At 50.9% G+C, this 13,317-nt stretch overlaps 1 protein-coding gene across 1 annotated transcript; it reads left to right on the top strand.

Moving 5' to 3' along the window:
- The first annotated feature begins 11,179 nt into the window (after positions 1-11,179).
- On the top strand, positions 11,180-12,764 carry FBXL14 (F-box and leucine rich repeat protein 14). The gene has a single exon (XM_065416314.1). The coding sequence runs from the start codon at positions 11,180-11,182 to the stop codon at positions 12,380-12,382; it is 1,203 nt and encodes a 400-aa protein (XP_065272386.1). The 3' UTR covers positions 12,383-12,764.
- Positions 12,765-13,317: the final 553 nt, after the last annotated feature.

Here is a 13,317-nt window from a genome sequence, read left to right as displayed (position 1 = left end):
TGTGCCATAGGCCTTCCCTGCCAGAGACTAAACATGTGACTTTTGGAAAGTCACTTACACCCAGATCTTCCACGGTATTTAAGATCCTCTCATATTCATTTCAGTAGGAGTTTGGTACCTCAATACCTGTGAGGATCTGGGCATTAGGCTAAAATGTTCAGAAATATCTAGTGATTTCAAGTGCCTATATTTTTGGGTGTCCAGCTGGAGACAACTCGGGCCTGATTTTCAGAGGTGCTGGATACCCAAAACTCAATATGAAGTCAACCTGCACGTGCTCAACACTTCTCAAAATCAGGCCCTTAAACTCTCTGTGCCTCTCTTTCACCATAGGTAAACAGGGATAATACTAAGCTGATTAGCCAGGGGTACTGTGAGGCTTGAAGCACTAATGGTTGTAAAGAGCTTTGAAATGCTCAGATGAAAGGTGCTAGAAACATGCAAAGGATTATTATTAGTCTCACGTTCCCATAGTCATTCCACAAATATTTTCACAAGTTTCAGTGTGTCTAAAGAGTGTGATTGTGTTTTCTGCTTCAGGGTATTCAGGAATAATCTTAGTAGTAGTAGAGAATATTCATTGCTTCCAGGAAGACCAGGATGAACATACACTGGGGTGTGCTGGCAATAGGGGTTGAACACCACTGCTAACAAGGCTAGGAAAAAATGGAAGAGCTCACGGGTGAAAGAGTGGAAAGAAATCTGCTTTTTCACACAAATCAGTCATTTTGCAGACAAAGAAACTGAACTGAAACAAATATTTGTAGCCTGCCCTTCCCTTCACACACACATTTTGGGAGTTCGGAGTGGTGGGGATTGAAGGAAGCTGTGCTTTCATTTTACACGAAAATGGCTTGTCCTATGGAAAAACATGATCTAACATAAAATGAATGTACTGTAAACAGAAGAGTATTTTGCATACACCTACATCTTCAAACAGCATGTCTAAGACTTCTGATGTACAAGATAAGCAGCATGTTTCAGGCTATTCTACGGCTCAAATCCAAGCACCAAGATTGCTCCAGGTACCACAGAATGGAAGCATCAGGGAATACAGTTTCTGAATGGCACTTATCTCTGTTGCAGGGCCTCTCAGGAATTGCAGTGATGAATTTCTGATAGCCTGGCAGATTTGACACCAGGAGCCTCTGGACTAACTATTGCTTTTATGAACAAGGTGTCAAACCACGCTTCCCCTAGCCAATGCTAATATAAACCCCATGGTCAGTTTAAGACAGCATTTTGTATATTTTACTTGGAGTTTGTATTTGCTCTTCCTTCACACTGGGCTTGAATTGTGACTGATTTTCACAGTAAGTTCCCAGAGTAGTACTGCCCTATTTTTCAGCTTTCCTCTGAGACGTGGTATGGAGCCAATATTTATTGGGCAGGAGACATAACTTCATGAAATTCCAGTGAACTGCCAATTTTAGAATGTGATTTACTATTGGGAAATGTACTGATGGCTCTGTTCCAGAGAGGGAGTAGTTAATAGTTAAAATTAACTACTGCATGTAGTCCAGGGACAGGAAAATACCACACATTAAAAACCCTAGAGTTAAATGTAATCCTTCCATGGGCCAGCCTCACTCTTGCTAATGCGTGAATTACCCCTTCCTGTACCAGTGTGGTCCCATGTGCACCAGGAAGGATTCACCTGGGGAAGGGCGGATATTGGTATTAGTGCATGCATTCCCTTGAGTTCTGCCAGAGGGGAGCAACTTTAAATTCTACTGATAGCTGGACCACCCATGCCCCCAACCCAGCTGGTACTGCCCAATATTGGGGCTGCTCTGGCTACAGGCAAGTTCTCTGGCAGAGGGGAAGTGGAGGACACTTTGCTTTGCCACAACCCCCTCCTCCGATGGCTTGCCAATTCTGGTGACCAGGGGCTTGGCTGGGCATTTGCACTGGCATGGACTGAATCTACTGGAGTTACATCAGAGCTGGGTTTGGCCCTTTATTGTAACATTCTGAACTAGGTGGCGGTGGCAGCCCATCCCAGAAGGGGCAGATTGTATAGTCATGTAATGGTCTGTTCAATGTGTGTTATGTGTCCCCTTGAGTGACTGGTCCACAGAAGATATAAATCTGCTACAACTACAGGAGCTACTCTTTTAGCTCAAGTAGCAGAAGCTTATGCTTTAGGAATGGAGGTCTTGGATTCAATCCTCCTTGCTGAACCATGAAGTTGATTACTACATGTCCATTCTGTTTACTCTTCAAGACATTGCCATTAATACTTATCACATCAGTCATTTTCCCCTTCTTTATCCCTTTTTGGTACCAAGAATGAAAGAAAGATACAGCCACAACCCTTTCGCGGCTTCTACTACAATTAATTATCAGTGTTGCAGTTTGGGATTGCATACTCCATTTTAGTACTTTCCCTCTAATATTAACATATTAAGCCTCATAAGTCCCCTTTTACACATGGGGAAAATAACACACAGGAAGTGAAGTGACTTGCGTATGCCCATGGCCCAAGTCTCCTAGAGCCCAGTCCCTTGCTCTAACCACTATACCATCCTGTCACACAGTAACAGACAAGCAGCGCATCCCCTGTGTACCATGGCATTTAATTGTAATTTCCTGGGTCATATATTTTTGTTCATCACACTGTCCTGTCTTTTTATTTATATGTGGCTTGATCCCTGTGTATTACTGCAGCATTAGTCACATACCAACATGGTGGCAATGTAACTCCTGGCTCTCAGTCCTGTATCTCCTGGAAGTATTGGGATTTTTTTTTCAAGGTCACTTATTAACAACAAACCTTGTCCCCGACTGCCTTCAAAAAAGGCCCAAATTTAAACCTGGTGTTTGCACTGAGATATCAGGTCTGAATTTTGCCCCAAAACTTTATTGTACATCCACAGTGCACTGTATGTTGAAAGATTCTATCAACACTGAAACAGGTCGATAAATGGCAAATCACGATTACTTCATTCGGACAGACTTGAGAAAATGTAATATAGAGAATATTAATTTTTAGCCCCTTAACATATCGTAACTATTATCTGTATTACACTTATACACACACACAGACACACACACACACACACACTATCTGTAGGTTTTCTTTCAGGAAGTCTTCAATGTGATCTGATATTTAGAACAAAAGTCTGCAAGAGAAGAGGAACATTATGTTTTAATCCCAAAAAACCACTGTCTGATTACATATTTTTATTATAATAGCTGGCCAGGAAAAGGATCAAGTGGGATGATGCACAATGCAGATTCCAAAAGTAATCCACCCAGCTGACAGATCCTGCTCTGATGTATATGCAGTACATAATCACCCTGGTTGCATTCATGGGCACAGATCTCTATTAATCCTAGAGACCTCTGCCATGGAATTATTTATTACAGTACAGAGGTATTATACAGAATCATTTGTGTTGAACATTTAAGAGATGAAAGTAAAGGAACCCCCACCTTACCCAGCTGCAGCTCCTCTGCCACCTTATTAACTGTAGGAAAATTCTTCAGTACACCTGGGTGCTAGAACTAAGGGCACTGGGGGTGCTGCCACACCCCCTGGCTTGAAGTGGTTTCCATCATATACAGGGTTTACAGTTTGGTTTAATAGCTCTCAGCACCCCTGTCAGTATGGATGGGGTCAACTTAGCCTATGAAATGGAAGAGTAGCAAATGGTCTCCAAGACACACCCTCCAGAAAATACCAATGCCATGAAACGTCAGCGCCTTCTCTTTGCTAGTTCATGTCAGGAATTGGTGACTAGAACAACTTTGGCTGTAACTGTCATAGTGCTACAAGAGCATTGTGGCCTGGTCTACTTGGGAAAATTATCCCCAAAATTCATTTTAAAACTAGTTTAACTAAACCAACTTTAAAACCACTTGCAGCCATAGCATAGACTAGACTCCAGGTGGAACCTGCTGAAGGAGGTTCTGATATTGGTTTGCTAAAGACAGCTCAGGCCACCTGGAGTGCGGTCTATGCTACAATTCCAGCCAGCTTTAAATTTGGTTTATCTGGTTTTTCAAGCCAATTAAAATTGAGGGAAATTTCCTCAGTGTACACTGGGCCTTGCAGAAATGTCCCACACTTAGAAAACAAATATCCATGGGGGGAAATCTCAAGAGATAGAAAAGTCAAAGTCAACATCAACTAATCACAGAAACTCAGCTAAACTCCTACATCTGTGTGTGTGTGTGTGCACGCACATGGGCAGCGGGTGAACCCCTGCTTTGGGAGGCAAGCCCATCGGCCCCGCCCCCCTGTCCAAGGCCCTGCCGGAGCCCCAACCCCCCCCCGGAAAAGGAGAAGCCCTGACTCTGAGGGGCCCCTGCGACTGGAGGAGGCCTGGCCCACCCACTCCAGCCACATCGGGCTGAGCAGCTGCTGCCACCCACCTCCCGCGCTGTACTGAGTCGAGCCGCCAGCCTCCCCCAGCACCGGTCCGGCCCCAGCGCCGGTCAGGTCCGAGCTGAGCTGCTGACCTCCCCCAGTGCCGGGCTGAGCCGCCGACCCCTCCCATCCCCCGGCCCCCGAGTGCCTGCCGGGTTGAGCTGCCAGCCCCCCTGCCAGAGTCAGGACAGGCCAAGCTGCCGTCCCCCTAACACCAGCTTCTCCTGCCCCTGAAGGCCCTGCTCCCCTGCCGAGCCGCAGGCCCCAGCGCCTGGCTGAGTCTGCTCAGTCCGCCGGCCCTCCGCATCCCTTCTCACTCCTCCATCCCTAGGAGGAGGGACACGGCGAGAAGCGGAGACAGGAGAGGGTGTGGAGTGGAGAAGCTGGTAGGGGTCTTGGGGAAGGGCCGGGGCCACCGCCAGGGCCGGCTCCAGGCACCAGCCCACCAAGCATGTGCTTGGGGCGGCGCCTGGAGGGGGTGGCGCGGCGGGGCGCTCCGGCCCGAGAGCGGGGCCGCGACTGGGCTCGCCGCCCTCCCCCCGGCGCTCTGGCCGCCGGGGAGAGCGGAGAGCCCCCGGCCGGGCTCGCCGCCCTCCTCCCGGCGCTCTGGCCGCCGGGGGCTCTCTGCCCTCCCCCCGGCGCTCTGGCCGCCGGGGGCTCTCTGCCCTCCCCCCGGCGCTCTGGCCGCCGGGGAGAGCGGAGAGCCCCAGCCGGGCTCACCGCCCTGCTCCCGGCGCTCTGGCCGCCGGGGAGAGCGGAGAGCCCCAGCCGGGCTCGCCGCCCTGCTCCCGGCGCTCTGGCCGCCGGGGAGAGTGGAGAGCCCCGGCCGGGCTCTCCACCCTGCTCCCGGCGCTCTGGCTGCCGGGGGCTCTCCGCCGGGGAGAGCGGAGAGCCCCGGCCGGGCTCGCCGCCCTCCCCACGGCGCTCCGGCCGGTTGGGGATTGCGGGCCCGCGGCCGGGCTCGGCGCCCTCTCCTGCCGCACTGGGGAGGAGGGGGGGGGGGCTTTTTTGCCTAGGGCGGCAAAAAAGCCAGAGCCGGCCCTGGCCACCGCGGCCCAGGTGTCTGGCGGCGGGTTGGCGGCAGCGCAAGGGAAGGCAAGGCCTTCCCTGGCCTATTATACCCACCACCTTCTCTCTCTCTCTCTCTCTCTCTCTCTCTCTGTGTGTGTGTGTGTGTGTGTGAGAGAGAGAGAGAGAGAATTTGTGTGTGTGAGAGACAGCGTGCCTCCTGCAGGTTTCTCTGCTCTTTTGGGGAAAGCTGCTGGCCCTTTGAATCAAATAACTGCCCTTCAGTAGTTGGGGCTTGGTGACTGAACGGAAGAGGGAAGGAAAAACTGAATGTTAGAAGAGAAGCAAGGAAGATGGAAACATCATTATAGGGAGCTGGGTCAGAGGGAATGGAGCTTATCAGGAAGTTAGTTTAGGGGCTGGATTAGGGTCAGCTAGGTGGGGTGGGGAATACATTGCTTTAGGAGCTGGATTAGGGTTCAATGGGAGTGATAGAGAGCAAAAAGAAGAAAAGGGTCCGAAGAACATTATTGTTTTAATAGCTGCCAATAGTTTAATAGGTGCCATCATTCCCTTGGAATCACAGCAGCCACCACCCACTGGCAAGAGAGCTAGTATCAATTGGGTAATTTCTGTGGCTAAATTCAGGATGGATTTTTCCATATCCCTGGTTGGAGCTCTATCACTTGGAGTGAAAGCAGGGAAAGAGCACAGGGATATGTAGTGGGACACATTTCCTCCCATCAATAAGGGGTCAAAGAGCTCCTCTGGGCACAATCAGCCCAACCTGGCGTACCAATGAGGCCTGTCAAATCTGGAAAGGGAGTCTCCTTAGAAAGGAGGATCCAAGCCTGGGGCAGGATGGCACTCAGAGGGAAGCAGAGCCAGAGCTCCCTAGCCCCATAGAATAGGGGCTGCTTACCCACAAAGCTGCTGAAAAGCATCTGCCACCTGAACCCTCTGAAGATGTAGAGAGACCTTCTTCCCTTTGTTTCCCCTTTTGTTTGCAGGGTGCCCAGCCTGGGTCCTATTGGACACAAGAGAGTGAGTGGCCCAAACTCCCTTCACGGACACTACTGACCTCTTTTCTTTCAGGGAACCGCTGGGGGAGTCCAGATTGTTTTATGGGCTGCAGCATTATTTGGTTTGCCCTTACCTTTTTTTTGGACTGCTTAATGCCTAGTAAAGGGTTGCTTTCCTCTCCCCCAAGACTTTGGTCAGAGAATCACACTCTGCACTTTAAACTGGCTCTACAAAGACACATGAGGCTAGAGAAGGATGTCTGTGATGAGAGGCACCCACTTTCACCCCCAAAGGGATGCCCTAAGAGTACAACCTATGACCGGACCTTTATTCACTATCTTTACTATATGCTTGAAGGAGAGACAGAGAATATTGTACTATGAATTAAGAGGCAAGGGAAACAAATAGGGACAGGCTAAGACAAGAACTGCAGAAAAGTCCATGGATATCATGACCACACATGTGATATAAGATATGGAATACATGACAGTGCAGTTTTATCAGCATGAATAACTCACAAGTGCTGAAGCCACAATCCAGTTATACAGATCACCCTGAACAACTGCCAATAAAAACTGTCCAGCCTGCACCAGTGTAATTTGGGGGTATCGGAGGGGGGGGGAAATGAAACATTTATCCGTTAAGTCCTTTCAAAAAGAGATAGTGACTGTTTGGAGTTGTTCAAGGGTTTGGAATGTTAAAAATAGTTCCAGGGGATAGATGAGCAGTCAGAGTGCCTATGAGGTTTTTGATAAATGCAGTTTATCAGGAGATGGTGCTAGCCATCTATGTGGTAAAAACATTTGTACCACACGAGGTCAGGATAAACATGGCATGAATGTCTTTATTTCTGCAACTAGGGGTTAAACAGAGAAAACCATGTGATAAATTGCATTTATTGTGCATTTTGACCATTCCACTTGCATACTGATATTTTAAAACTCTGAGTGGTTCCAAACAGCCATCCTTTAGATAAAATAAAAACCTACTATAAAAATGTTTTCTTTTTTCCCCCTACTAAAACATGGTGGATCAGGGATTAAATTTTACAACCAGTCCAAGGACCAGAATTAGTCAATTTTAGACCGGTGAGAGACTTAAAAGGTTTGATACCCTGTGGACAACCAGGATTTAAAGATTCTTGCTGCATGCCATGGGAGAAAGAGATTTCAGGCTCTCCAAGAAAATGCATCATCTGTTTGTAGCCTTTGCTAGTCACAGATGGCCTATATTAAAATCATGACACCCCAATACCAGATAGAAATACTGTTTTAAGTAATGTTTTAGGCCTTCAATGGTCGTTTTTTCTACCACTCTAATTTGTAAGGTAGAGGAATTGAAAAATAGTAATTAAAATACACAAAAACATTTATAGGATAGTTTTTTTTTCTGAAACAAGTGTGGCATATATGGAATACACTATAGTATAAAGGTATAAAAGTTACATGGACATTCGTTCAGGATGAGACATAACTCACTTGTAGCTTTGCCACTTATGTAAGGCAACTATCCCAACATTCCGTAATGTCACCATCCCATGTTCCGTTTCTCTCATCTTTTGCCCAATGTGCATAGAGAGCTCAATCCTGCAGACACCTCATACAAGTTGTTTCTCTGACTTTAATAAAACAATTCTTATAAATAAGGGTTGCATGATTGGGCCCATATAGTGTATATACCATGATATGCACTTGGAATGGTTAATGTATCAGGACTCCCATTACAATCCATTTTCATTTGCTCCCATCTTTATGTAAAATCTCTCTTTTCGGCTGAGGTTTTCTGATTGGTCTAAACAGAAAAGTGGATTATATTTATGTAGAGTAAAATCTATTCACCTAGGATATTTTATTATTAGGGAGAGGGTAGAAAATAGTCTTTCCTGTGTAAAATGGATAAAACCTAAGGACCTGATCCTGCTGACGGATCCACACAGGAAATAGCCACAAGGAGCCCAGTTGACTTCAGTGGGGCTGCACATTCACGTTACGGTCCCCCCAGGATGAGCATATTGCAGAATGAGGGCCTAAGATTTCCCCCCCCCCCACCTAATGACCACAAAAATGGGTTAAATTTTACAAGTTTAGATCCCAAACACGCAGTAAAATCTGCTATAACAGACTCCATATGGCCATGCAGAAACCCACTCAAGTTAATATAGGAAATCATGTAAGTGGATAAGAATGCAGGATCAGGGCCCATATATTTCCTGGTGGCTATTCATCACCAAGAACTAGTTTCCTAGCAAACATGCAGAAAGAATTATTATTATAATTATAATTAATATTTTAAAAAATGGCTTAGCACATGTGCAGTACAAAATGTCCTCTGAATTTAGAGTTAATATGCTATCAATGAACTACAGAATAATGTATAATTTATAATATCAATAGGAGTATGGGTGTTTTGCAGCTATTTCATTGTGGAGATTCACAGTTATTTAATAGTCAAGCCTGGAACTGCACAAATCAAGAGAGAGATTGGCTTTATAATCTCCCCTTTTACCTAAAAACAAAAAGTCCCAAGGGAAACAGATATAAAACTATAACGTTCAGTTTCTGGCTGTGAACACAAATCAGGAAATGCATCAGTGATAGTTCTCATAGTAATCTTAATTTATGACTGCAAATTGTCTATGCTAGGTGAAATAACCATTGGTGAAATGGTTTTCACCAATTATCTCCCCAGAATCAGTACTGAGAACAGTTTTAATTCCTTTTCTACACTGGAGACACTGACAAAATAATTAAAACTAGTGCTATCAATTCAGCCAGGCTCATAGGAGCTTCTTGGCTCTATGAGCTAAGATGTGAAAAAATTATCTAAATTAATCTAGGCTCCAGTAACCAGATCAGTATTATTAGTGTTTTAGTTAAATGTGCTAAAAAGTAAGTTACCAAAACAGTGTTAAAAATGAGTCCTAAGGCTTTCCTTGACCCACTGGGAATTTTGTTGTACTTTTCCAATAGAAAAAGGCAATATTGTTTTCTGAAATTGTTTTGAAAAGTTTTATCTGGCCTATACTAGCACTTAAGCTGTTTTTAACATAAGTGCAGCTGCACCCATGTTAACTGTTTACTAATGCACAAAAGGCTGTTAAGACCGGGCAAATACAAGTCTCAAGCACTCTTTCTTGAAATGCCTTTTAATGACCTCTGCCTGGTCTACATTAGCACTTACACCACTTTCAGTATTTGTTCACATGCCCCATTGCTGAAAACAATTTTCTGTCCTGGTTTCACTTCCTAGTGTGGAGCCAATGTACTAGCCAGCCTTGTGGTTTAATGTCACCTTGATATACAATTAACCAAATCTCTCAGCTCACATATTCCTATGCAGCTTCATGGGAAATTAGGCCTAGACAAGGGTGAAAAGGGGTTTTTTTAAAGGCCATGTTAGCCAGCACCTCCCCTAACAACTCTAGCGCAGACAGGGCAGGCTGTGCTTCAGCACGTGCTTGCTAGTCGAGTTGAAACCCAGAGCCCCAGGCCTGTTAAGACACAAGCTGCCCTGCCTATACCAGGGCTCTAGTTCCCCCAAATCGAGACAAAGCCAGGGCGGCTGGGGCCCTTACGGCTGAGCTGAAGTTGCCCAGACATATGGCTACGGCGTTTCCTGGCTGGGGGGGTTGGAAGCTGTGACCTTAACCTGCCAGCAGCCGGTAGCGAGGAGTGGCAGTGTTGGGGGGGGGGGGGTGTGTGACACGCTGCCCTGCAGCGTGAGGGACGGAGGGGCTCTCCGGGGGCTCTGGGGACACTGGCGGAGGGCAGGGACCAGTGTTCAGGCAGGGGCAGCGCATGGCTCTTTCGGTGACCGTGTCCAGGCCCCTAGTCTGGGTCCCGGGGGTGCTGCTGGGCCGGACGGGAGCGGGGGCTTGGGCTGCGGCCCGGTGGGGGGGGATGGTTCCGCCGGGAGAGGAAGAGGCGCCAGGTCTAGGCTGGCTGTGGGGGAAGGGAATTCCCGGCCGGGAGTTCCCGGGGAGGCAGCAGCGCGGCGGTGGCGGCGCGGAAGGGGTTAATCCGCGAGCGCAGAGAATGGGCCGCGCTGTTTCCAGGGTGACGGCTCGGAGTGTTCCGGATCGTACCATTGTGCTGGGGGGGAGGAGAAGGCTTCAGCCGTCGCCAGACCCAGCCGAGCGCCGCCTCCTTCTCTCCCCCCTCCCCCCGGCCTGAGCGCGGCGCCTGGGCCCAGCGGCGAGCGCAGCGCGGAGGAGCGAAGCAGGCGGATCCCGTCGGCGGCAGCGCGGAGCCTGGGCCCAGAGCGGCGGGGTCGGTATCGGCGGCGCGGCCCCTTCTCCCCCCGCGCGGGGCAGCGGGCGGCCCCGGGCTGCGGGGCTTGGAAGGCGGCTCGGAGACAAAGGAGGCGGCGGGGCTCGGAGCCGGCACCAGGGACCGAGAGGAGCCTCCGGGAGCCCTCGCCCGGGGTAGGCGGCACAATGCGGCACGGGGCGGCCCGCCCGCACCGGCTGCAACAGCGCGGGGGCCGCAGCGCGGCCCGCCCGGAGCGGGGATAGAGGCGACGGCCGGAGCCCCAGAGCCGGGCCGGGCCCCTTCCGCGAGCAGCGTCCCCCCGGCCTGTCACACGGGGCGGCGATGTGAGGGCCCCGGAGCCGGCAGCAGCCACAGCCGAGCAGCGGGGACCCAGCGGAAGCGGCAACTGGCCGGGCCCGGAGGAGCCGAGCAGCGGGGATCCGGCGGGCGCGGCAGCCGGCCCGGCCCGGAGGAGCCGAGCAGCGAGGACCCGGCGGGAGCGGCGGCCGGGCCCGGGTGTGCGATGGAGACGCACATCTCGTGCCTGTTCCCGGAGCTGCTGGCCATGATCTTCGGGTACCTGGAGGTGCGGGACAAGGGCCGGGCAGCGCAGGTGTGCACGGCCTGGCGGGACGCCGCCTACCACCGCTCCGTGTGGCGGGGCGTGGAGGCCAAGCTGCACCTGCGCCGCGCCAACCCCTCGCTCTTCCCCAGCCTGGCGGCGCGGGGCATCCGGCGGGTGCAGATCCTGTCGCTGCGGCGCAGCCTGAGCTACGTGATCCAGGGCATGGCGGAGATCGAGAGCCTCAACCTGAGCGGCTGCTACAACCTCACCGACAACGGGCTGGGCCACGCCTTTGTGGCGGAGATCGGCTCGCTGCGGGCGCTTAACCTGAGCCTCTGCAAGCAGATCACCGACAGCAGCCTGGGCCGCATCGCCCAGTACCTCAAGGGCCTCGAGGTGCTGGAGCTGGGCGGCTGCAGCAACATCACCAACACCGGCCTCCTACTCATCGCCTGGGGTTTGCAGCGCCTCAAGAGCCTCAACCTGCGCTCATGCCGCCACCTCTCTGACGTGGGCATTGGGCACCTGGCGGGCATGACCCGCAGTGCAGCTGAGGGCTGCCTGGGCCTGGAGCAGCTCACGCTGCAGGACTGCCAGAAGCTCAGCGACCTCTCACTAAAGCACCTGGCCCGAGGGCTGGGACGCCTCCGCCAGCTCAACCTCAGCTTCTGTGGGGGCATTTCAGATGCGGGGCTGCTCCACTTGTCCCACATGAGCAGCCTGCGCAGCCTCAACCTGCGCTCCTGCGACAATATCAGCGACACAGGCATCATGCATCTGGCCATGGGCAGCCTGCGCCTTTCGGGCCTTGATGTTTCCTTCTGTGACAAGGTGGGGGACCAGAGCCTAGCCTATATCGCACAGGGCCTGGATGGGCTGCGTTCCCTCTCCCTTTGCTCCTGCCACATCAGCGATGAGGGCATCAACCGTATGGTGCGTCAGATGCATGGGCTCCGCACACTCAACATTGGCCAATGTGTCCGTATCACTGACAAGGGCCTGGAGCTCATTGCAGAGCACCTCAGCCAGCTCACAGGCATTGATCTTTATGGCTGCACCCGCATCACTAAGCGGGGCTTGGAGCGCATCACCCAGCTGCCCTGTCTCAAGGTGCTCAACCTGGGACTTTGGCAAATGACTGAGAGCGAGAAGGTCAGGTGAGAGGAGGGGGCACCTGGAGACCTCCATCCTCTCTGGAGGGACTCACTGACTGACTGCTGCAATGGAGGAGAGAGAGAGTGGAGGGAGGGCACACACAGAGCCATGCTACCTGTCCACTCCAGCACTGGAAGGAGGGAGGGATAGAGAGAGCCCACCCCTATCCTTTCCATGCCACCTACCCACCTCTGCACTGGCTGGGGCAGGAGAGGGAAGAGAGAGAACCTCCATTTCTTCCATGCCATCACCAGCCCTCCATTGGGAAATACAGTACCCCTTTCCTCATCCTTCTCTGCATTGGGGATAGAGGCCTGCAATTTTACGCACTGGGGCTGGAGATACCCCTCCCCATTCCAGCTATGATTCTACCCCCTCATGCACTAGGGATTGATGAAGAAAGTCCCCTATTCTTATTCACCTCCAGTCCTGCTCAGTTTTGGGAATAGGGACCTTCTCGAATGGGGATGGAAATGGGAACAACCCCTCTGCCCCCCCCCCCCCAAAAAAAAGCTTATTAGCCACATGTTCCATATCCACTGACCCCAGTCCTTCTGCACTGGGTACAAAAACACTCCCTTGTCATACCATTCCAATTCTTTTTTTCCCCATCCCAACTGGGGATTGTGACAGAAATAGCCTTTCCCAGCTATACATATTCCATCAATTTCCAGTCCCACCCTCATCTTCACTTCTACCCCCTTTTGCCCTGTGGTTGGATACAATCTCCCACCACACCAGTTCTCCGGTGCATTGGATATAGAGAGAGCTACACTGGTCCCCTCCCCTCCTGAGTTGAGTATAGGGACATGATTCCTTTGCACCCTGCACTGTGGTTGGAGAGAGAGCCTAGCCCCTCCACTCTTTTCCCATCTCCCTGCGTTGGGGATGAAGATAGACTCCTAATACTTCTCCCTCCTCCTTGTACTGGGGATGAAGAC

The sequence above is a fragment of the Emys orbicularis genome, chromosome 1 (assembly GCF_028017835.1).
Source record: "Emys orbicularis isolate rEmyOrb1 chromosome 1, rEmyOrb1.hap1, whole genome shotgun sequence".
In the NCBI taxonomy this organism is placed as follows: Eukaryota; Metazoa; Chordata; order Testudines; family Emydidae; genus Emys; species Emys orbicularis.
This window is presented reverse-complemented; position numbering and strand designations above follow the sequence as displayed.

Excerpts from the sequence above, each read along its gene's own strand:
- FBXL14 (XM_065416314.1), top strand. The coding sequence starts at position 11,180 with ATGGAGACGCACATCTCGTGCCTGTTCCCGGAGCTGCTGGCCATGATC.